Source organism: Pyrus communis, chromosome 3 (assembly GCF_041283825.1).
Source record: "Pyrus communis isolate YQ-2024b chromosome 3, ASM4128382v1, whole genome shotgun sequence".
NCBI lineage: Eukaryota > Viridiplantae > Streptophyta > Magnoliopsida > Rosales > Rosaceae > Pyrus > Pyrus communis.
Window position 1 is genome coordinate 29,674,534 of NC_142567.1, and position 23,589 is coordinate 29,698,122.

The 23,589-nt window shown below is 35.2% G+C and overlaps 4 protein-coding genes across 5 annotated transcripts; 2 read left to right on the forward strand and 2 right to left on the reverse strand.

Annotated features, from left to right (window-relative positions):
• Nucleotides 1-4,332: 4,332 nt before the first annotated feature.
• On the reverse strand, nt 4,333-4,948 carry LOC148698304 (uncharacterized). The gene has a single exon (XM_088690296.1). The coding sequence runs from the start codon at nt 4,853-4,855 to the stop codon at nt 4,607-4,609; it is 249 nt and encodes an 82-aa protein (XP_088546422.1). The 5' UTR covers nt 4,856-4,948; the 3' UTR covers nt 4,333-4,606.
• A 1,550-nt stretch (nt 4,949-6,498) lies between these two features.
• On the forward strand, nt 6,499-7,542 carry LOC137715018 (uncharacterized). The gene is made up of 2 exons (XM_068454219.2): nt 6,499-6,628; nt 6,928-7,542. The coding sequence occupies exons 1-2, from the start codon at nt 6,575-6,577 to the stop codon at nt 7,312-7,314; spliced, it is 441 nt and encodes a 146-aa protein (XP_068310320.2). The 5' UTR covers nt 6,499-6,574; the 3' UTR covers nt 7,315-7,542.
• A 7,907-nt stretch (nt 7,543-15,449) lies between these two features.
• On the forward strand, nt 15,450-19,974 carry LOC137715345 (metal tolerance protein 4-like). The gene is made up of 7 exons (XM_068454637.2): nt 15,450-15,825; nt 16,153-16,322; nt 16,593-16,791; nt 17,450-17,628; nt 17,726-17,876; nt 19,093-19,223; nt 19,411-19,974. Exons 1-7 carry the CDS (start codon nt 15,612-15,614, stop codon nt 19,588-19,590), a joined length of 1,224 nt encoding a protein of 407 aa, XP_068310738.1. The 5' UTR covers nt 15,450-15,611; the 3' UTR covers nt 19,591-19,974.
• A 70-nt stretch (nt 19,975-20,044) lies between these two features.
• EDA3 (DnaJ/Hsp40 cysteine-rich domain superfamily protein) lies at nt 20,045-22,886 on the reverse strand. 2 transcript variants are annotated; one of them, XM_068454638.2, is made up of 5 exons: nt 22,720-22,886; nt 21,773-21,867; nt 21,160-21,337; nt 20,567-20,659; nt 20,045-20,330 (listed from the first exon to the last, which is right to left on the reverse strand). In XM_068454638.2, the coding sequence occupies exons 1-5, from the start codon at nt 22,793-22,795 to the stop codon at nt 20,200-20,202; spliced, it is 573 nt and encodes a 190-aa protein (XP_068310739.1). In that variant the 5' UTR covers nt 22,796-22,886; the 3' UTR covers nt 20,045-20,199. The 2 variants fall into 2 exon arrangements, with proteins under 2 accessions (XP_068310739.1, XP_068310740.1); XM_068454639.2 differs by having other exon boundaries at nt 21,160-21,322; nt 22,720-22,881.
• Between the last annotated feature and the right edge of the window lie 703 nt (nt 22,887-23,589).

The following is a 23,589-nucleotide window of genomic DNA, read 5'->3' on the forward strand; positions in this document are numbered from 1 at the left end:
GTAGAAACTGAATGTTTACCAAACATAAAAAAGCTCATAGCTTTTTTTTATAACCACTTTTTCAGAATCATCTCAGTGCCAAACTAGAACCAAGTTGCTGGATCCAAGGTGGGACAGGTGATGGCTCTTATGAAGGAGAGAGTCCTCGGTGGTTTCATGGGTTGTGGAATTCATGTGAACTTGAGCTTGTGGAATTATGAATGCCTGAATAGAAGACCATGTGGTCTTGAATTCCCGAATCCAATGTTTGATTTTGGTCTTCCATTTTTGTTATTTCTCTTAAATTTAATGCAACCAACGTGACTTTAAGAGCAAATTTGATAGAAGATAAATGTTAGGGACAATGTTTCCTAATGCGTGAATGATTGTCAATCGTTAATGTAAATATTATTAATTGATAGTCATTTTTACAAATGACTTATAGTCGTTAGTCTAAGTTTTTAAAAGGCTGTTGCAAGTACAACTCTACTTCAAAAAAATTTAAAACTTCCGCCATTAAGCTATTAGATATTCATTATGTCTATGCTTGTATATAGTATAACGAAATACGGTGAGTATACACAAAAAGGTTTTTTTTTTAGGTTAACAAGGATCACTGGTCCATTTGGATAATTTATGACTTGTTTGGAAGTGTTTTTATAATGACTGAAAGCGTTTTTAGAAAAATATTTTTGTGTTCCATAAACACTTTGAAGTGCTTCCTGAAAACATTTTAATTGTTTTTTCAAGACTCACTTGTATTTTTGTTTATAATTACTTTTAATAACATTTCAATAAAACTACTTTCAGTCATTTTGAAAACTCTTTCAAATAAAATTTTAACATAATAATATGACATGCATGGGTATAATTTAATAAAGTAATTAATGCATGACTTCCAATTTCTCTTAGGCTTGAGTGATTATTATCATAAACAAAATCATTCGATTCCTTTATATTTTTTTAATAAACCATTTCTTGTCATCATTTATTGATCACCAAAAAGTTCCTTCACATTGTAAGTGATGAAAATCTTTGTCCTTGGATACCACATAAAACGCATCCCTGTAAAGTTGTCGTATTCCATGTCTGCCTCTGATGTCACAATACCGGCAGGCGATCGACAGCAACATTTGAAGAAGTCAAGAGGTGATTGAACAATGTAAAATTTTGAACTTTTATACACGTTTCTTTGTGCTAATAGTTGCTATACATGTAAAGATATAATATATATATTATATGTCTCCACGTTGGGTTTCCTAAGCCAATCCTGGAGGACCAGTTGGCAGCTAGGATTGAAGGCTATTGATTTCTATATGTCATCGTAGTCTGTTCTGGATCATAACATTCGAAGATAAGAAAACAGCATACAATAAGAAAGTTGATGTCGATGTTCTATTAAAAAATTAATTGACAATGTACGAAGTAACTTAACTTACTTATAAATTTATATAATGTCTCTTCTCTCATCAATGTATGATTCATTATTAACAAATCCTCTCACGTATAGCGAATTTTTAATCTTAACACGTGAACAATACAAATGGGATGTTGTAGACCATATGTGGTCGTTGAGTTTCCCACATGGAACAATCTACTCTGATACCATGAAGAAAATTAAGGTTCCAACATAAAATTAATTGGCAATATAAAAAGTGATTCAACTTAGTAATAAACTCATACAAAATCAATTTTCTCATCAATAACATACATCATTTAAATCAATGTTTAAGAAGTGTCACAAGAAGATATTTTTAGCTTAATATAATTGAAATTGGACCATTTTCATGCCACGTTCTTGTAACAAGAGCCGCCACCGGCCGACCGATGTGCTTGCTGTGTTTGCTCTTTTATGTTATAATTTAGTTGTTTTGGGTGGAAGATGGATCGTAGTAGCAATCACTAAGATCATCTCTAACCGAGAGCTGGTCAGAGGGCTTGTTTTAGTCTTCTGATCCTCCAAGATATTAATATTTTAATGAACAGTACATAGTCATATTTACATTCATCTCTAACCAAGGGCCAAATGGCCAAACATAATTTATTATTTAAAAACTACAACTTCAATTCAAATCCAACGACTAAGTGATGTCAGTTAGCCGTTAGATTTAAACCAAATTTTGTAAAATAGAAGTTATTGGAAAAAAAAAAATAGAATTTAAAAAAAAAAAAAATGAACCAAATTTTGTAGAATAGAAGTTATAGGAAAAAAAATAGAATTTAAAAAAAAATATATGAAACAAATTTTGTAAAATAGAAGTTATAGGAAGTTATAGAAAAAAAAAGCTTTAAAAAAAAAATTGAATACAACGGCTAACTGACTCAGCTAGTCATTGTATTCAAAATTTTCATATTATTCGTGTTGGTTATAACCGACACGATTGCAATTAATCAAAATTATTCATGTCAGTTATAACTAACACTATTGCGATAAACAAAATTATTCTTGTAGGTTATATCCGACAGTTTTAAGCAAAATTATGCCCAGCCCATGGCTGGCTGGTTGGAAGGGGACAACCCTTTGGCCCTTTCAGTTTCCATGAGGCTCATGAGCCCTTGGGGAGGACAAATGGTGGGAGGCAGCAAGTTCATACGGATCCGATGGTAAGCCCATATCTGACAGGGACGCAGCAAACAACTAGTATTCCAAGGGAACAGGTGGAAGGAGTGGACTTGTTCAATAGGATGGGATTGAAGAGAAGCCCAAACGAAGGAAGTAGCAGCAGAGCCCAAAGGCCACTTAAAAAGATAAGGAGACAATTAACACAAGGGGGAGAGTGGTGAGGGGAGATAGTAGAACCCAGGATGCTGAGCCTCGGGGGTCGACAGTTGCTCAGGTTAGTGACATTGGTGTAATTGGGGAGGAAAATCTGCTAGAGGTACCGGTGCAGGTAGAAAATATATGGCCTCACCTTGAGGATATTGTGGAAAATGAGACAACAAGGAGACAGAGATTAGCACATAATGATGGTGGCGGTGGCGGCTGGCCTAAAACAGCCGCAAGTCAACCATGATACACTTGATCTGGAACTGTCGTGGTCTAGGGTCGGACACGGTAGTTCGAGCCTTACATGGGCTCATTAGAAGACATCAACCCTCTGTGGTGTTTTTATCTGAGACTAAAATGAAAAACCACAGAATAAGTGGTGTCCGAAGAAGAATGGGGTTTGTGAATGGTTGGGATGTATCGAAGTCAGTGTTTCTTAATATATGAATGAATGATGTTTTCATGAATTCAAACTAATTGAAATTGCCTTTCTAATTTCAATGGCAAAACATTTGTCCCCGCATCGATGACAAAAGTTCTAATCTTCCTTTTTCTATTTAGTGTCGAACTTATTGCATATGGTGGTTTGCTTGTGGTTTTCAGAGGGTTCTGGTTATTTCATGATTTCATCTCCATCTCTAGCATCTCTAGGAATAAATTGCCCAAATGGCCTTTTTTAATTATGCCAGTCTTGCACTTTTTCGTCATTCCAATTCTGATGAACTATGTAATATATATATATATATATATATATATATATGAATGGCATCTCAACTAGCTTAAATAATTGTCATTTGGAACTATACGATCACAGTTTAGTGATATTCATATTTAATATCTCAAAAATAGCGAGTTCGCAATCAATTTGTTCCTTCACCCCATTAATGTAAGTATAAAAAAAAAGACTCAAATTGTGAGTTGTTATAGTGTTTTGGTGTTGTTTTAAGCAAGTGAGATTTTACGGTGACCAAAGCATTAAGCAAGGGAGCCACCAATTGCCTAAACACCACAAACTTATACTCTTTTATGGCCTTTGGGCTTGTATTTCAATCTTTGTCTATGATACGGTGCATATCTCAAATTTTAAAGTGGTCTAGAAGCTTAATTAGAATGAAGTATGATTCTTTCTCCTTCTACTACCATTTCTTTTGCTTCTGAAAAAGATGATAGGGTTTTGATGCACTTTTAAAGTAACCGGAATTGATGGAAAACTTTAGTCAGCTGTCATTTCATTTGTGTACTGATGGATAAACAAAATGGAATGAAGAGAGCTACTTTAATTAATCTATTAAGTCAAATTAGATCGCAACCAAGATTTTGGCTTTGAAATCACTGCTCACTCTTTGCCCTTTTTCAAGCATTCATCAATAATTTGTTCTTTTCAGGGTCTCCTATATGTGGTATCAGTCCATATTTGGTTACCCGAAGCTTATGTTGAAGCACATATCGCAGGATTCATAATCTTGGCAGGAATTCCTTTAAGATAGGGTGTTCATATACGCTCACATATATGGATATGTGTTTTAGAGACTAATTAACGCAGGGTACAAGAAAAAAAATTTGAACTTCTCTATCGAAAACCCTAGTTGATTTTTCGGACTTACGAATTAGGTCCCCCAGATCACAAAAACATATATATAACAATACTTCAAAAGAAATTACACAACAAAAGAAGACCATATATTACAGAGTTACATGTGGACTATTACAGCAGTTTATGTGTAACATTAAGGAATGAACTAAATATTGTCATCAATATATTGTACAACATATATATATATATATATATATGCTTCTAAAAGAATTAATGATATATAGGACATGAATCATCTATAAATAGAAGATTTTTTCCTGCTGGGATCATGTACGTGGTGGTGGCTGATCAGCAGCAGTACTGCCGGTTGGCAAGTCGGAGATGACAGCCAGAATCCGGTTAATGCTAGCAGAACGAATGGGCCGAAAGCTGTTGAGTGACCTCAATTTGTTCCTGGAGAAGAGGCTGGATGAACTTGAAAGGATCAGATAAACCAAAGCTTGAACTACCACAAACATAGCAACCTTCATCAATGTATTATTTACCAACGCCAAGGAAGTGATCTCAACATCCATTGTTTTCCTTTTAATTTCCTTTCTAAGTCAAGTAGTTGCAGAAAAGTTTGAGAGAAGGATTGCAATGAATACAATTTGCTCAATTATATGCTATATATAAGAGGAGAAAAAGCAAGAAAGCAGCAGCCATGAATCCGCCTCCTAATTCTTGACTTTTTTTAGGCCAATCAACTGAGAGGTTGTTAGTTGACCACACATGCTTAATTATACGTAATTATATAATAAAATTAGCCAGTGGCATCGACTTGGCTGCACAGGACTTTCAAGTTTCAAAGGGCCTTGCTTCTTTCCTCTTTCCCCTTTTTTTCGCATAGATTGTTCAGTGACATTTACACCGTTACTTAGTATTACTAATCTCATTTTTTATAAAATGCATGTATTTATTTATTAATGTTACATTACAAACTTGAAATATCAATTATATAGTCATTTCATATTGTAACATCTAAATTAGTAATACCATGTTATAGTGTGACTATATCACATTAATTTTTCTTGAAAATAATTAGAATTGGTTTCTATTTTAATCTTATAAATGCCACTATTATATGTGTCTATAAAGATAATGAGGACTAAGGTTTTGGAAGTTCATGAGTTGGTGGCTTCGCTACTTTATTAAACAACTAAAAGTAGAAAACCAAAACGTCATCAAACATAAGATAAATATGAACCCAAATTTGTTGAATTGCGGAGTCTGATGTGGCCCTGACAATACATGCATATCACTTTGATCATGATTTGTAACGTACAAATATGCTTTTAGATTAGAAAAAGAAGCAACAGGTTTCTTCTACACATGGTGTTTGCTTTATAACCAATCTACTGTGGCTTATACCAAAAGAAAGACATTGTTCTCGTTGCAGAAATTATTACTAACAATTCCAATAAGAAACCAAATTAGTTGACGAAAAAGTAAAAAAATTGCAACGAAGCTGTATATTATAGCTGCATGGTTGTTGGAGAAGTGCCCTTACTAAAAATTAAAGTGGTTGATTTCTAATGTATAGTAGTCCACCCATTTAATCGTATTTAAAAGAAGCTAATCAACCACATGATCATGGTGAGTTTTACAAAAAATGTGACCAAGGCAAATTGCCTAAAACTTAAGAAATGGGAATGGGAATTGGGAAGACCAACTGTGTAATTTGAGAGCAATAGTTCAAATATGGGAATATATAATGAATAGTGTTATTCATACATCTCATTTTACATCTCATATTCTTGTTAATTTTTGTCCATTAATTTTCTTTAATTTACATGATACGATGGTTGGAACTTAAAACAAATATTTGAGAGATAAAAATAAGTATGTAAATAACACTATCCTACATAATTACAAGGATACAATACTACTGTACTGTACATGTTTTGATTGTACACAATATCCTGCTCCAATGGATTGAGTGCAGCCAATATATAACTTCAGAGTAAACAATCGTATATGTTTGAATGGGAATCAGCACGTGTCAACATGGTGTAGGCGCTAAGTTATGAGTCATCGATACTAGTATTACAGCGATGTCAATGGTTGCCTTAGAGCAAGGCACGTTTTGCCGACTGTCTGCATGTAAGACACATGTCAATCACGTTGCACACTTGAAAAGGTTTATAGCATGCATTAATCTTTCTCAGCAGTCAGCATCACAAACTTCGAAAGAACAGCAATCTTACAGTTATAACTCAAAGAATTTACGTATCGCTCAGTGTCGAAAGCAAAAAATGGCGTCCCACAGACAGACCTACCGAGCTGGTGAAGCCAAGGGCCAAGCTCAGGTATACATTGACATGAGAGTTTAGCTACATTTGATGACATATATTGACAGTGGTACTCTCGGTTTAGCTTTTAGCACATCGAATTTGAGTATTTGAAGTTTTGTAGGCAGTGGCAGAAACTAAATTAGGAAGAGTAGGAATGTTAAACTGTCACATTTTAGGTTATGTTGTTTATGTTGTAAAATTGTTGGATATGTCATTTCAATCTAATTTATATCATTGTCGTCTAAACAGATCGACATGTTATCATTACATTTTGAATAATGTTGATGCACTTCCCGTTCTTTTTTTACATCCAGGAAAAGACAAATCAGATGATGGACACAATTGGGCAGAAGGCCCAAGAAGTAAAGGACAAGACCCACGAGACAGCCCAGGCAGCCCAGGAGAGAGCAAAGGGTGCAACTCAAACAACTAGAGACAAGGGCCAAGAGAAGGGAAAAGTTACGAAGGCAAAGGCACGGCAGAGCAAGGAGGCGACCGAGGAGAAGGCCTCGGAGGTAGGTCAAAAGGCCAAAGACACCACGGACGCTGGCAAGGAGAAGTCGGAGGGGTTCATCCAGCAGACCGGAGAGAAAGTGAAAAACATGGCACAGACTACTGCTGATGCTGTCAAGAATACGTTTGGCATGGCAAAGGACGATGAGGAAGAAGACGTTGTTTACTCTAGGAAGGAGAGGGACTAGTTGACATTGTCTTATGTTGGTTTACTGTCTGTTTCTTCAGTATGTTGTGTGTGTGTTTTAGTGTGTTTGTTATGTCGCTGTCAGGGCAAGTATTTGAAGTCCTGTGCTTCCCTCTCTATGTGAGATGGGGATGGGGTTGTTGTTACACTTGGTTTTATAGTGTTGTAGGAATCAGATTGTAATTTTCAGTAACATATGAAATGCAATCTGCCGAATAATTTCTGTTAATTTACTCCACTATGTAGCTTCTCCATTTTATTCTGATTCGTTACTTTCATCTGTTTTAAAAATATACAAGCCTTATTCATCCTAAACGGAAGCATAATAGATTTGTCTCTAGCTTAAAAGTGAAGATGATTACTAACTGGGAATTTTATTTTGATTCATTTATTTTTTTTTTATACTTAATTATCTTTTTTATCTTGAAAATTTGAATGTGCCTAACAAATGTCTTGTACACCCAGTGAAAAAAAAAAGAAACATAAATAGTCTAGTAATAGACAACTCTGGCCATCACTTCCCCCCACAACAGTTCGGAAACTAGAACCATATCTCCCACCCACATTAAAAAGACCCAACAGAGTTCATGAAAATATTTTTTTGAATAATTCATTATAATATCAAAATTGTGTTTCTATACATATATCATACCCTTACTGGTTGGACCAATTAGATTCGACTGGTTGATAGTTTTGGCAGAATTTGGACATATTAATACTGCGTGGAAAAATGAGCTGTTGTGTGGCCTAGAAAGGAAAAGTGATGTGGTAGCAAGCATACAACATTGGAAATTGTTCACATGCATTTTATGTTCCAACATGGAGTTTGGCACAAAAGGGAGCATATAGAAAGCAATGATGTAGTTGATAACTTTGCCGAATAAAATTCTGCTCCAGTTTATGATCATTACGAAGGCAATGAATATGTGGTTGAAGAGTCCCATGGACAACTTATAAAGAATGTAAAATTTCTTGCATTCTGCTTTCATGATTATATTTGGGATAAATTCATTGATCGTGCATTGGTTAAGAGAAAATTCTTGGATAAGGAACTTCCTTTTGCTCATTATTGGAGTTTTCTTTTCTTGTTCATGAGTATTTACTGTCTCCTAGAAGCAATAAGTTTGGAAGCCTATATGCATCACAAGGGGATCTGTCTATACATGATGGAAACAGAAAATATATTATGAATTTTGTGCTCTTTGCAATGTTGTATGAATTGTGATTATCTTACTAAAATATCTACTATGGGAAACATTTGTTGGGCATCCGAAAGATCGAGGAAGACCAAATGAAATTTGAGGACGAATTTTTTCAAGAAAGGGAGAATGATGCGGTAGCAAGCATACAACCTTGGAAATTGCTCACATGCATTGGGATTGGAATAATAATGGCAGTGCACTTTTAATTACTTAGAAATTTGTTAAGTCTATTTAGAATATGGTGAGAGTCTTTTAGGAAGTTGTAATTCATTGATTTCTGCTTCCTTTAAATATGATGTAATACAATCATTTGGAAGACTGGAATGAATTAAAATATATTTGTCTTGTGCATTTGAAGTAAGTGTTTCCTCCTTCTAAAATCAAGCATTTGGCTTGGTCGTGTGAACAAACCATGATTAGTAACACGAGTGAGTTCTGTTGGCCCTGGTTGAGTGATTCCAGGTTAATTCCCCCAATCATTTGGTTTGTCTTGAATCAAAAAGGTTGGGAGAGAGATAGTGACGACTGACATCTTTGGGGTTTTTATTGTGCGTGGTTGGGGAGGTGGTTGTGGAGGGTTGTGAATAGATAGAAATTGGGGATGGTTCAGGTTTGGAGAGATGGGATGGTCGAAGTTTTCTAGTGTTGGAATTTTTATTATATTTTTTGGCTGATAAAAGAAATTAACGTATTTATTTATTATTGGTGACACATAATTTGTGTTACTAATTTAGTTTTAAAAAATTGGTCTACGTAGCATTACCCACTTACCTAATAGATGTGAAGTTAAAAATATTATTTTTAACTTAGTTCTCTGTAATAAAATTGTATAATGCAGATAACTGTATTAGCAATGGAGCATGAAAATTTCAAAAATGTATCATTGGAAAATGAGAGACACATAATTTTTAAGGGCCAGTGCATACATGTATGTAGTGCTCACTTTGATATTTCTTCTTTCTAAATAAATCATATAAATACAAACAATACATCAAATACTTACTCTTTATAAGCCGCATGGAATCATACCAGGGCAGTTGGTTGTGGAGTCCATGGCTGAGTACTTAGCAAAGAAGAAGAGTGTTTTTTAACATTTTTTTAATGACCTTGTCAAAACAACATCGTTTTGAGCCAGCAGATTGGTTCCAGATAGTTAAAAAAACTACTATTGCATAGTCGGCTACCTGTGGAACTCTTAATTGATTGATTTCTCAGTGAACTGGGCATGAAAACCAAACGGTGCCGATGCTAGATGACACAAAGACAAGACACGCGCATCACTACTGTCTTGACTGCTAGTGTGCCTTTGGACATTTCTTTTCTAAAATGATATTTAAATATAAGGAAAACTAATAAAAAGAACTTGAAAATTTTGAGTTTTAATAATAAGGACAAAATAAAAGGTAAAGTGAATAGTATCAAGATTGATTTTTTAGTATAAAAATATGATTTTTCGTTAAAATGAACAGTACCGTGGACTTTTCGTTAAAACTTCCTTAAATATACTACATGCATGGCAGCATGTGAAATTAGATGAGAGAGAATAGGTAAATGTACCATATGCGAGTTTGCATAGAACGAATTTACTATTTGTCGTAGCATCCTTAGATTATCAATACAAAATAAATAGTTGTTTAGATATATTTTACATATAGTATTGTGTTAGTGGCTCAATACTCTACAATGACGACAAATTGGTCCACCTCTTAAGTAGTTGTACTTAATCATGCATGCGGAAGTCGTATTCTCTTTGTTTGGTGGTCCAGGCAAAGGATGAAACCCACCCTAGGTCTCAAACCACGTATATAATATTAGAATTAGATGGCTCTCTCGCATTAAAAGAAAGCCATTTATGCATCGATCTGATCACAAGGTGCCGTACAGAGCCCGGGAGTAGATGAAACATCTATTCTTAGTCGCAGTCCCGTTTGATCGCTCGTAATAAATAAAGAAAATTAATAAAAAGAATTTTAAAACTTTAAATTTTAATCAAAATGACATAAAAATATTGTAAATAAATAGTATCATGAATGATTTTATAGAATAAAATATTATTTTCGTTAAAAATAAACAATACCAAAACGTTTCGTTAAAACTCGCTAATAAATCTTTTATGATATTATGTTTGCATGCAAACATCTAAATACTAAATTAAATACTAGCACTACGAAATTTCTTCACTTTATATCCAAATGTGAGAACATGTGTGTCTGTTGAACTAGCTGACAAATAGTTGGGTTCAGCTGATTCGATGGGGTTAACAGGTTTCACTCGTTAACACAAGCTCCCGTCTCTCTCGTTCATGGCGTCACCAACAAAACCACAACAGACCAAAGCAGTAGCAACCCAAACACGCCATAACCCACTTGCTACACTCCACCACCTCCAATCTCCTCACCCTTTTAACCTCCCCCAAAATGACGCTGTTGTTGGCCACGACCAGCTGACGGCAATCCGCGCCGCGCACTTCCTCCCCAACTTGCTGAAACCTCTTGCTTTCCAGCCCGACTCCAAACCCTCCGCCATGAAGGTCTTCGCATCCTCGCCCGAGTCGACCTCCGGTTTTTGCGAACCGACTCTTCTGATCTCGCTGCTTCAATGGAGTTTCAAGTTCCCGATTTTTCATTTCCTAAATCTAATTCTGATCGTTTTTTTTTTTTTTTCCGTTCTCACACTAGAACTGGATTAGTACCAAGTTTTCCCAAAATCAGAGCAATTTTTTATGTTTTTATAATAATTGTGAATGAGGGTTTCGATTCTGGTTCGTTTGGTGCATTTTGGATCGACGAAAAGGAGCATGTTGGCTATGTAATCGGGTTATAATTCAATATTAAATCTTTTTAGGATTTTTATCGTAAACAGTTTCTGAAATTGATCCTCATTATCAAAATAACTCATGAAATTAAAAATCAATCAATATAGTTCTCGAAAATAGGTGTCGCAAATTAATGTCGTCCTTTCGTCAATTTTCTATTAAAAATTCTGTTAAATGCTGATGTGGCACATAAATAGGCCTTACAAGATTTATAGGTTTTTATCATAAATAGGTCCACAAGATTTTCGGGTTTTTATTATAAATGGTCCTTGAAATTGACCCACACCATTAAGATGATTCCTGAAATTGACTCACACCATCAATATTGTCCCTGAAGTTGTAAATCAATCAATGTAATCCTTAAAAATAGATGTCGCAAATCAATATGATCATTTAGCCACAATTTTGTAAAATAATTTGTTATGTGCTGATATGGATTTAATAGTTAATTAAAAAAGTTGTCTAAATACCTTTTTGCACAATGAAATTTTATTTTATTTTTTTTATAGTAGGGCATTACTCCGAAAAGAGTTCCATTCTATAAATTCTCAAATGTACAAGGCTTAACCAATGCCTAAGAGGGCGTGTGGAAATGGTTTTCAACCAAAAATGGACGCACCTCAATTATAACCTCATTATCTCAAGGTTTACCTCTTCGTTCTTTGCATCACCAGACCACCAGGGAAGTGTTTAACAAGCTCTCCAAGATTAAGATTGTGAGGATGTTGATGGCCTAAATGTTAACGGTGATATCTCAGAAGTCATTGCCAATGGGCCAAGCCATCACCAAATGTGATCTCGATCCAGGTTCAATTCGGTGAAAGGTGTTGAACTGTGTAAAGATGGATGTATTGAGATTTTTTTTAGAGAATAGAGAACGAATGAGGTATAGAAATGAGGATTGGGATCATAGATGATTGCAAGATTGGGTTTTGGGTTGACAATTTTTTTATTAACTATTAAATTATTAAGCCTATTTAATGTCGCGGGTCAATTTTAATGACCATTTTGATGTCATGGGTCAATTTCAAGGACCATTTATATGTCACGGGTCAATTTCAAGGGCCATTTGTGAGAAAAAATGATTTATGGAGCCCATTATGTGTCACATCAGTATTTAACAGATTTTTAACATAATTGTGACGAAATGACCATATTGATTTGCGACATTTATTTTCAGGAATCACATTGATTAATTTTCATTTATTTTCAGGAATCACATTGATTAATTTTCAACTTTAAGGACAATTTTCATAATTAGGATCAATTTCAGAGACCATTTGCAATAAAAACCTTTTTTTTTTAATATAAAGATGTTGCCTTTGAATTCTTTAATGGGTGATTATGGGTTTTTGTGAATTCACCCAATATCATATGTTAACTAATGGATAAAAATGACAATTCTAACCGTTAAACCATATAACCGTGGATAACTGTCCGAATGGATTAGATTTGGATATGAAAATTCAGGTATGGTTTGGATATGGGGAAAAACCGTGAACTTTATTCGGTTATGGTTTTGGATATGGTTATAGGGGTCTCCAATCCGTATCCGTCCCCGAATCCGACCCGAATATTATATATATATAATTTTATTCAATTTATCGAACCCTCCTTATACTAGTTCATCACGCATGCATCAAACCCATACTATCTTTATTATGCATCAAACATTACGCATGGGGCATACCAACAACCTCATCAATTCAATACTCTTATTGTTATACTCAACCAAATTAATTCATTGAATCATTTTATATATCAATTATCAAATGTTACAAGTTTATTTGATTCATCTCTTTTCAAAAGTCTTACTGTCAAGAAATTGGTGCATGTTATCATGAACAACTTCAAATATATTGTTATATTTTTTGTAATTAGATGTTGCTATTTAATGATGGAATTAGTAACTACTAAAATTTATAATGCGTCAATTGGATGAATATAATTTTTTTTTTTTTTGACGAAGATGGATATAATCGATAACCGATTGAAAATTCGTTACCCGGTAGATATGGTTATGGATAATCTTCGATGGTTAATTTGTAGTTATGGATATGATTAATTTTCGTGATTATGGAGATGAATATAGCATTTCTATCTCCAAACTGAACCATTGCCATCCCTACTAATGAATTGCTAACCGGTGACTCATTATTAACTCAACCTATTAAGTTTTAACCGTTAATTAAATTTTGTGGGTAAATTGAGTCGTATTAACGGGTTATGTTCATCTTAATTACCAGCTCGATATTGAACGTTGTACGGGTATAGCATATGTACCATATAGATAAAAAAATGTTAAAATCCAACTCAGACTTTAATTGTTTATGAGTGGAGGGGCCGAAATAAACATTTTAAACGTTAAACACAATAAAATAAGGTGTTTCTTCATCTCATAACATGTATAGTAAATTATTGTATATATGTCGGATTCTCGTCGAAAAAGACATCCAAAAGCTTATATTTGTTCGAAATTGTAAAGTAGGTACTCCACATGTTTTGACATTTGGGGCCTAAATAGTAAAATGCCTTAAGAGTTGCTAATAGTTCAGGTCATATCTAGGCTTCAAACAATAACAAAAGAACAAGCATATAATCCAACTAACGCAAAGTGATATTCTAGAAGAATAGTCACTACTAGGACTTTCATAGCACGAGTACGTTGTTATAGTTACATGTGTTAATAATACAATAACATGTATACATTTCTCTTTATATGTTTCAGTTTAATTTATAATGTCATGATGACGGTGTAGTCGTTCTTAGGTTGATTTAGTATTCTAGGGTGGTGTGTTTGTAATATTACAACAAACATTACAAGTGACTATACCATTACAACACACTGCATGTGCATAAGGCCTTTCTCTATCTTTAATTTATACGTAGCATTAGTTGGCCTTGTAATTTATGTAATGGTTATTTTATTGACACCACACAATGTTATAAATACACGCCACTTTTTAAAATTTTCGTTAGACTTTCTCTTTTATCTTCGTTTAAATTTGATTACAAAAAAACAGTCTTAACGAAACATTCTTGGGACTGTTCATTTTTAATGTTAAAGACATTTTTACTCTAAAAAATTACTCATGGTACAATTCACTTACAACACATTTTTGTCATTTTGGTTAAAATTCAAAGTTTTCAAACTCTTTTAATTAATTTTCCTAAAAACACCCCCAACATCCATCAATGCACCACCCTATTCCCTTGTCAGTAGCCAAACATGCACCGCTATTAACGAATTTCATTGATCTCAATAGTTCAATTGTTACAAGTAGTCTTGAATATTTTATGTACCCAAACATATGCTTCTATACAAGAATCATTTCTCTAATTGTTTTCCTTTGCCCCAGCCATCAAGTAGACATCCTTAATTTCGACGTTTGAAAATGCAAATTCTACAAGCTATTAATGGTTCAGCAGAACGAGAGAGAAGGAGGAGGAGGGAATGGAGTGGCTAGCATGAACCGACGATGCCGTCGATGAAAGTGGTGGAGGGTGAGTGAGATGTCAGTTAGGTGAAATTGTATTTGAGATTTTTTATTTTTAATTTTTAATTGGTGGGATGGCTTCAATACAAGTAGGATTAAAATTGAAATTTGAAAAAATAATTTTGAGTATATGTAGCTTTCCTTGCTAGGGAAAGGGACCATAGGGACTTTTAAGACCCTATAGATAAAGCCTGCTACAGCATGGCCATCGTTCAATATTTTAGATGAATAATTCATTTTATGTTATTGTTTTTGTCGAATAATGAGGTGTATTCATTGTGATCATAATAAAACAAATTTTTATTTAATTTAGTTAATTTTTGTCGTGTTTTTTCATTTATTCAATCCCATGATCAAAAATTAATAAAATTAACATATTGAAGCACATTTTGTTAATCATTTTCCACAGAACGTATACAAAGAGAAATTTTTAGCTTTTAACATACATAATTCATTATTTATATAAGAATACGTGATGTTTCATATCGTGTGACGATCACGTTAAAAAATCTCACGTATGCAAGATCTGTGTCTGCGTGCATACGTGTCCTTGTGGGACCCTTTTTCTTGGTGAACTAAACAGTTTTGCTTTGAAGACAAAAGGAAAAGAAGATAATCGGTTAAAATACTTGGTGGGAAATTCAGTTTAAAAGTTAGCTCACCTTCTCTGTTCTTTTAAGATCTCTTCTGACCAGAGACACAGAGTGAAAAGAGGAGAAAGAGACAGAACAGAGAGAGTTTGAGTCGGAGTCCGATTAAAATCGGGTCATTTGGGTGGGTCCGGATGGAGGAAAACTCGGAAACTAGCGGTGTGAAAACGCCGCTCTTCACACCGCTGTTGGGGAGCGGTGGACGCAGTCGCCGACTGAGTCGAAGAAACTCGTACGACTTACTCAGAAACGACTTCATTTCGAGGCTCCCTGACAAAGTCCGTACCGGTGTCGACCACGAGTCTCCGGACAGCATTGACTTCTCTAGTACCTCCGCCTTGAGCCGAGGTCTCTCCCTCTTTCATTGTGTTGGGCAACTAAGAAAATGTAGAAAAGAAATTTTGTCATTCGTTTGGAAATGTTAATGCTTTGGGAAAAAGTTTTCTTTTTTTGTCGTTTCTTTCAGTCTGTGAGGAACCCAAGAGAAGGTTTGGTATTTGGTTTTAAGATGATTATGTTTGATTTATTTTCCTTCATTTTCTCAGCAACCAAACAAACAGAGTAGTACAATTTGATCTTGAAGCTACTGTTGTAATTGGAATTGTTTTTGTGTGTGTGAGTTTATTTGGTTTGTTTCAAACAATTTGTTGATCCTGGAAGTTCTGTAAATTGTAGGAGAGAAGGAGTACTATGCAGCCCAATTTGAAACACTTAAATCCTTTGAGGAGGTTGACGCTGTGGTGGCAGCCGACCGCATCGATGATGAAGATCTCGAAGAACAAGCACAACATGAAAGAGCAATGAAGATTTCCAACTATGCCAATATTATTCTCTTGGGGCTTAAGGTACTTAATTTGTCGTAAGACCTCGGGTTCAGAAGTACATGCTTTTAATCACTTGAGCTACAAGGTCATATCAAAAAATTATTTTAAATGAATGAATTATGACACAAGTTATGTGAGATGAAAAGAATATGCAGGATGCTTAAAAAATCTTTCCTTTTTTTTTTTTTTTGGTGATAGCATACGCCGTATATGTTGAGACAGATCTACGTTTTGTCTGCAATTTCATGTTTGCATTTTACTAATTTAAGATAATAATTTTGGAATGTGTAGATCTATGCTACTGTAAAGAGTGGATCGATAGCCATTGCTGCATCGACTCTAGATTCTTTGCTCGATCTCATGGCTGGTGGAATACTTTGGTTCACTCACCTCGCAATGAAGAACGTCAATATCTATAAATATCCTATCGGAAAATTGAGGGTGCAGCCTGTTGGCATAATCATCTTTGCTGCTGTCATGGCTACCCTCGGTGCGTCATTACAGCTTTTCTTTCCCTTAGCGCATCTGTTGTTTTTCCTCGCTCTCTTGTCTTGCTTTATATTGCTCAGCTTCTTTGCCAGATGAATTTGTCCTATATCTTCCTTTAGCTTCCATTTTGTTTGTTGAAGAACATGTGAGAAGATCATGAGAAACATCTGATAATCGAATCTAACTCGAACCTCAAAATTTTCAGAACTTGATCAGATGTTCTTCTTTCACCAACATTTTAAGATAAGTGTCAATTGATGTTAGTTAAAATCTAAGCAAATTAAACAACTAATTCATTGAATTTTTATAATATGTGAGTGATGGTTTTCTATGACGAATGGATCAGTAGTCAAAGTTTATGGTTTATATATCTTTTTTGTCAGTGTAAAGTGAAGAAAAATTATTGTGTGCTCAACGACACTTTACTCTGCAGGAAAAAAATAGTAATTGTGAGATGAATACTATTTAGTCCTAGGAAAGTTCTTGGTAGTATACCAGTGTACATGATGTAAGTACACGAAAGAACGAACTTTAGAGTCACAACAGTAAGAAAAAGGTATGAAGTTAGGCTTGCAGAAATTTTTTAATTAAACCGGACCATGCTGCATACATAAAACTTCAAACCAGCTGAAATTTTATGCCCTTCTGCTTCATTACAGGGTTTCAGGTATTCATCCAGGCTTTAGAACAACTAATTACCGGTAACGCCACTGAAAAGATGTCCTCCGAGCAATTGGTGTGGTTGTCCGCTATCATGATATTTGCCACCGTGGTAAAGCTTGCACTCTGGTTATACTGCAGGACCTCAGGGAACAAGATTGTCCGTGCCTACGCGAAGGTTTTCCCTTCTTTCTTTTCAACAAGTTTTGTTTTTTCTTACGGGATCTCAGTTCTATTTTTTCATGTTATATGACTTCTTTTAATGCAATTACCAGGATCACTATTTTGATGTGGTAACAAACGTAGTAGGATTAGTGGCTGCTGTTCTTGCTGATAAGTTTTTGTGGTGGATTGATCCTGCTGGTGCTATTATCCTTGCTGTATACACGATTACAAATTGGTCCGGAACTGTTCTAGAAAATGCAGGTGCTTTTTCTAGATTTTCTTCACTGACTTTTGGTCTCACAAAAATCTAGTTTTCCGTCATGCTACCTTTGTGTAAAGAGGTTAAAATCACACAAAGAGGTTAAACACAATGACTAATAATTCAAAGCATGCATGCATAATGTCATAAGCAATTAAATAAAGACTACATATTCATGCTAAGGCTCAAGGCATCGCCCTAGCAAACATAAATTAGTTACGAACAACCATATAACAAAACAAATTTTATTGAAATAGAAAAGGGATAGAAAACACCTTGGAAATAAACTTGAATCGTCAATCCAAAATAGTGCGTGCGTTCTCCTCTCTCTAAAAACGCTAAAAAGCCTTATTTATACCACTAGAAAATAAAACCCTATTTAGAAAGGGTCTTAGAATAATACTAGTAACCAAATAAATTAGGAAACATAATCCTAATCAAATATGGAAAATCTGCCCACCCACAAATCAGCCACGTTTATGGACTTCCAGGGCTCCAAAACAGACCCGAAATGACTTGAATTAAAGCTTGAGATGTCCCGAACATAATTGCTGAAGGCCTTGAACACAAAAGACACCATTTTGGACGTCAAAAAGCCCAAAGAAGCCCCAAAACGTCAGTTTGGCAGCACTGCGCACTGCTCTTTTATTTATTCGCCATAAATAAACCGCTTGGTAGAAAAATCTGAAACTTTGATAGGAACAATTTAACAGACTCACGAACATCCTTCAATTGGAATCACTCCAAAATTCATCTGTTTGATTACTTTTTGCTCCAAAGGAAGTCGAATGTCCTATATTTAAAATATATAACAAATTATCAAAATCTAACAAAATAACCAATAAATTAATACTAAGATTATGGTAAAATATATGATATAACATGGACTCATCACTACCTTTGCGTGATTTACTAGTTGTGTGGTCATTCTTGTATCTCAACTCAGATACCAGTTTGGAACCTTTTCCTCCAGTTTTCTTGCTTGCTTTGATATATTTGTTAGGGCCAATCTAAGGAGATATATATGGTTGCATTTACTACTTTTCATAATGTTTGTCACAGACGTGATGGCAAAAGAGTAAAAGAAAAAAAGAAAAAGAAGTTCTGGCATCGTATCAGCCGAGTTTTGCACATCTTATTGAAAGGAGTTGACATTATCCTTGACATTTTAGTATCTCCCTAATGTTTTGTACTTAACATGGGATCTCAATCATGCAGTTTCCCTCGTGGGACAATCAGCGTCTCCGGAATTCCTACAAAAACTGACGTACCTTACCATAATGCACCCTCAAGTGAAGCGTATTGACACAGTTCGTGCTTACACATTTGGTGTTCTTTATTTTGTAGAGGTTAGTCATATTACTGGCAATTTCGATGTTATAATTTCATCAGAGAAAACTTGTCGAGTGACCTTACAAATCGCTGAGTTCAACCTTATAATCTGCAGACTGCATTCTATGAATCTATATCAAGAAATAGATTGAAAACTTTTATATATAATTTTATTAACAAGAACTTATATATTTGTTAAAACAGGTTGACATTGAACTCCCGGAGGATTTGCCCTTGAAAGAGGCGCATGTCATTGGAGAGACCCTCCAGATAAAGCTCGAGAAACTTCCTGAAGTTGAGCGAGCATTTGTTCACCTTGACTTCGAATGTGATCACAAACCGGAGCATTCTGTACTTGTCAAGCTTCCGAACAGTCAGCCCTGATTCACGATGTCACAGTTTTCCATACCAAGGAGGCAAATGGCGCTGTGGGAAGCCTTTTAACTGTCTTCTGCAAAGGTCAATCCTTAGTGTTTGAGTTCATTTGTTGGAAGATGAAGCTGTATCTGCAGTAATCTATTTACTTTCTTGCCGGAAATGATTTCCTCTTTCGACCAGATCAGTTTAATAACGGAGGATAAACTGGAGACCGCACGCCCTTTACATTATGGCTCGATAACTTATTGTGGCCTGCACGAGCAGTTTAGTCTTCTAGGAAAGAAAATCGAGTGGTAGCTCTGTTTTTCTTTCTTTTGCCTTAGTCCTTTTTGCCTTATAAGCTTTGTATACGAACAAACAAACGCAAGTGAGATTTAAGAGTTTCTTGTTCGTCGGTTGATGTTTCTTATGTCTGTAAAATTCTTATTTGTTTCGCTGCGTGTAGAGAAAAGAAAATGTCTGCAGAATAAACGATCTGTAACTGCAGGATCTGTTATATATATGGAGATGTAATCAAATACACATCCGTTAAGCGTATATAGTGAAAATTGAACGGTCACAATGCCAGAAATCAACTCTCTTGCATGGAGGTCACGGTGATGCAGAACAACTCTCTTATGAATTTGGCAAAAGCCGGCCATTGTACATCTTATCGAGCAACTGCCGGGCATCAGGCCTACGGAGAAGACCTTTGTTGTTCGGTACACCAGTCCCTAAACACACCGGACATACAAGTTTCCCCCGTCCTGTTTACAACAACAAAAAATTACTCTTCAAAGAGAATGCTTAACCATACAGTGCTCCTTTGTTTTACAACTCTGTACTTTTGTTTACACAATCCAAATTGAAATTTCGCCTTCAAGGAAACACTTAGCCAGTTCGAAATGTTCAAACAAACAACTGTAAGCGTGAAGCAATCTTGGAGCTCATGGAACCACTATATGGTGAAAGAGTAGTATGAATATCAGTGACGAGTACATACCGTAACAGTTTGGACATTCTGTGAACTCGTACACGTCTTTAGCCCGTTTTCTGTTGAGAGCTTTCCATTTTCCTGTACCACCACACATATCACCTATATAAAAAAGCAAATCAAACTCTCGTGGACGAAGGGGATACCATAAATAACATAAAATCTTAAAATTTCAAGGGAAAATGAAACTCAAGTGACATACATTTCTAGTTCTTTTTCAGTAGCACGCACGCTATCTTTAACAAATCATTATGCTCCAAGTATGATATCTACATCTAAAACTCTTCATAAAACAGCTAATATATGAGAGGAAGAAGAAAATTTGTTCCTCCTTTACGAGCAAAAGCATCAACTCAAGGCGTGTTGAAGGGAATTTGTATCTTTGGTTTAAACTAGACATCGATTAGAACCATTGCTCTTTTAAGAAGGAAATCCACCAAAGAAAAATCAAAATTTGGAACAGTTTGGAAGCCAATTTGAACATTAAAGTCGGTTTTACCAATTTCATTTCTCTAATCAAGATATAAAGTGTCAACGTTATGCAGGTAAATATGTCAACATCATTTCAAATCCTGATTTCAGAAAAGAAACGATATACTTACAAAGCACAGCGCCACTTCCCCCACAATTCCGACAACTGGGTCTGTCGTTTCCATCCAGTGCAAGTGCCTTTGGAGCAGAAGTGGTTGCATAATTGCTTATCAAAGCAGCGGTTGAACATAGACATGTGAGACACAATCGCCGAGAGATTGAAACTTGAGGTTCCTGTGGCCACCGAACCTTTGTAAAAATCAATTACAAACAAATTTTACCATACTTTATAGCTAATCTGATAAGAAAGATAATTTTGTTTCAAAAGTTCCAATTGGTAAGAGTAATCTACACAAGTCGAATTCTCAGAAAACGAATATATCAAGCAAAGTTGAGGCCTTTTTGCAGCAGAGGAAATCATGGGAAAGACTGCCTTCAACAAAATACTAAAGATGTTAACTTTAAGCAAGTATAACCATTAAGAGCATGAATTCAGTTCTAGCCGCATTTTGAGAGGGGAGAATCATCAATGCATCAGTACACTATATACGAATGACATGAAGCCATAAACAATGGCCATAATTTCTTGGAATCAGGCATACCTTCAAACTTCAAAGTCAAATAAACTTATTGTAATCACTAATAAAAAAAACTAGATACTTAAATCTAATGAAAGATCCTTACCTTTGATGGTTTAGATGAGTTTTCTGCGTCCCCTGGACTGCTGCTCCCATTCTCAAGATTCGCTCTTGCACGAAACCCAACTGACTTCGAATTGACTGCCAAGTTTTGGACATACAAATGAAGCTAGTATCATTTTTCAACAATTAGTGACAAAAGATTCAAAGACATCAACATAATTTTCACAGCAATCGTGCGCTGCATTACCGAATGAGTGTTAAAAGAAAAATGTTCACCGGCTACAACTTGAAAGCACAATTTCAGTACCATAAATCATCTCATCCTTTCCTTTCTTATGAAAGGGTACACGCTATCACCAGATATCGGGTTCTAGAGTTAAAATGGATCCCCAGAACCAGTCTGAGTGGAAGTAAAGACTTAAGATTTCATGACGTTGCCTTGACTGAATTCTAACATTATTTCAAGTTCTCAAATCGTTAATGCCGAAAAGGAAAACAAATCCCATGTAAAATTCTCTTCGTTTGGAAAATCGATAGAAACAGCCACCAGTAAACCCCTATTTGCTTAGGTCAATTTCGAACCTTTCCACCAGTAAACCCATCATTCATGAAAATTAGATGAACATTATGTCCTTTTTCTAATTCTTCCCGTAATTAAACTTAAACACCCCAAAAATGACACGACAACATTAGAGACAAAGCAAAACCAAGTAGACAACGATTAAATTTGGTAAAGTAAGCTGACTAGCAGAAAACTATGAGGTGAGTGACCGTTACGGCAGTTAATATCCACATATATAACGAGAAACAAGGAAGCAAGAACTCTGCAAATTGCGAAGGAAGAGATAAGGCAGAATAAGGCAAGTTACTTGGAATTACTATATGCATGGAAATTACGAGAAATTAGCAACTCTCAGCAAGTCCGTTAATGGGTACTCAAGTTTTAGAGAGAGAGAGAGAGAGAGAGAGAGAGAGAGAGAGAGAACTTACAGTGGGATGGAGGGGAGGATTTGGAGAGGCGTAGGGGGATGGCTGAGAGATGAGAGGAAGAAGAAGAAGCCATCATCCTCTCTCTCTGTATGTTTGTCTGTCTATGTGGTCTTAGCGGGACACTCCATATCCATCATCCATCCTCTCTCTCTCCATCTGGTTGCATACTAACACAGCGCGACTGGGTGGGACCCTATATCCCCCTCCTACCGGCTTTATATTATTGTCCCCCCTAGATATTAATGCATGAGAAAATTGAAGCAATAATCTTGAAATCTGGTCTAATTGGAGATTTGGTTTTTAAACTAAAAATTCATGAATGCTGGTCTTTAATTTGGTATAATGTGGAGCAAAGATCATTTTCGTTACTTTAAGGGGTTAAGGAGGCAAAAAATGAATAGAAGTTCTAACGAAGTTAGCCAAAATGACTTTGCTCCCAATTATTACAAGTTCATGGACCAATACATAAGAAATTTTAGTTCAAGGACCAAAGCTCAAATTAAACTAAAGTTGACCATTGTTCCAGTTAATTTATTTGGAATTGTTATTAGCATTCCAAAAATCTCATTTTACACTCCTTATAAATGTATTTTTCTTTCTAATTATAGAAAATTTGAAGTGCTAATAACAATTCCCAATTTATTTTTTATTTTTCTCCAACCACGTTTTCCATTCCTTTTTTCTAGCTCAATTAACAAGAACTTCTATTTTTCTTTGGTCAAAATTTTTTATAAGATTTGTTCATCATCAGAATTTGTCAAATAAAAGATCACTAAATCATGCATGCATCGCTCTACTAGCCCGAAAAAAGCGTGGAAAAGCGACTGAATTGTTCAAACCAGCTAAACCAAACTAATTTGAGCGATTTGA

Coding starts and splice junctions, on each gene's coding strand:
- LOC148698304 (XM_088690296.1), bottom strand. CDS start 4,855: ATGGATGTTGAGATCACTTCCTTGGCGTTGGTAAATAATACATTGATG.
- LOC137715018 (XM_068454219.2), top strand. CDS start 6,575: ATGGCGTCCCACAGACAGACCTACCGAGCTGGTGAAGCCAAGGGCCAA. Junction 6,629..6,927: donor AAGCCAAGGGCCAAGCTCAG/GTATACATTGAC, acceptor TTTTACATCCAG/GAAAAGACAAATCAGATGAT.
- LOC137715345 (XM_068454637.2), top strand. CDS start 15,612: ATGGAGGAAAACTCGGAAACTAGCGGTGTGAAAACGCCGCTCTTCACA. Junction 16,323..16,592: donor TTATTCTCTTGGGGCTTAAG/GTACTTAATTTG, acceptor TGGAATGTGTAG/ATCTATGCTACTGTAAAGAG. Junction 17,629..17,725: donor TTGTCCGTGCCTACGCGAAG/GTTTTCCCTTCT, acceptor TGCAATTACCAG/GATCACTATTTTGATGTGGT.
- EDA3 (XM_068454638.2), bottom strand. CDS start 22,795: ATGATGGCTTCTTCTTCTTCCTCTCATCTCTCAGCCATCCCCCTACGC. Junction 20,660..21,159: donor GGGAAGTGGCGCTGTGCTTT/GTAAGTATATCG, acceptor TTTTTTATATAG/GTGATATGTGTGGTGGTACA. Junction 20,331..20,566: donor AGAATGTCCAAACTGTTACG/GTATGTACTCGT, acceptor TGTTGTAAACAG/GACGGGGGAAACTTGTATGT.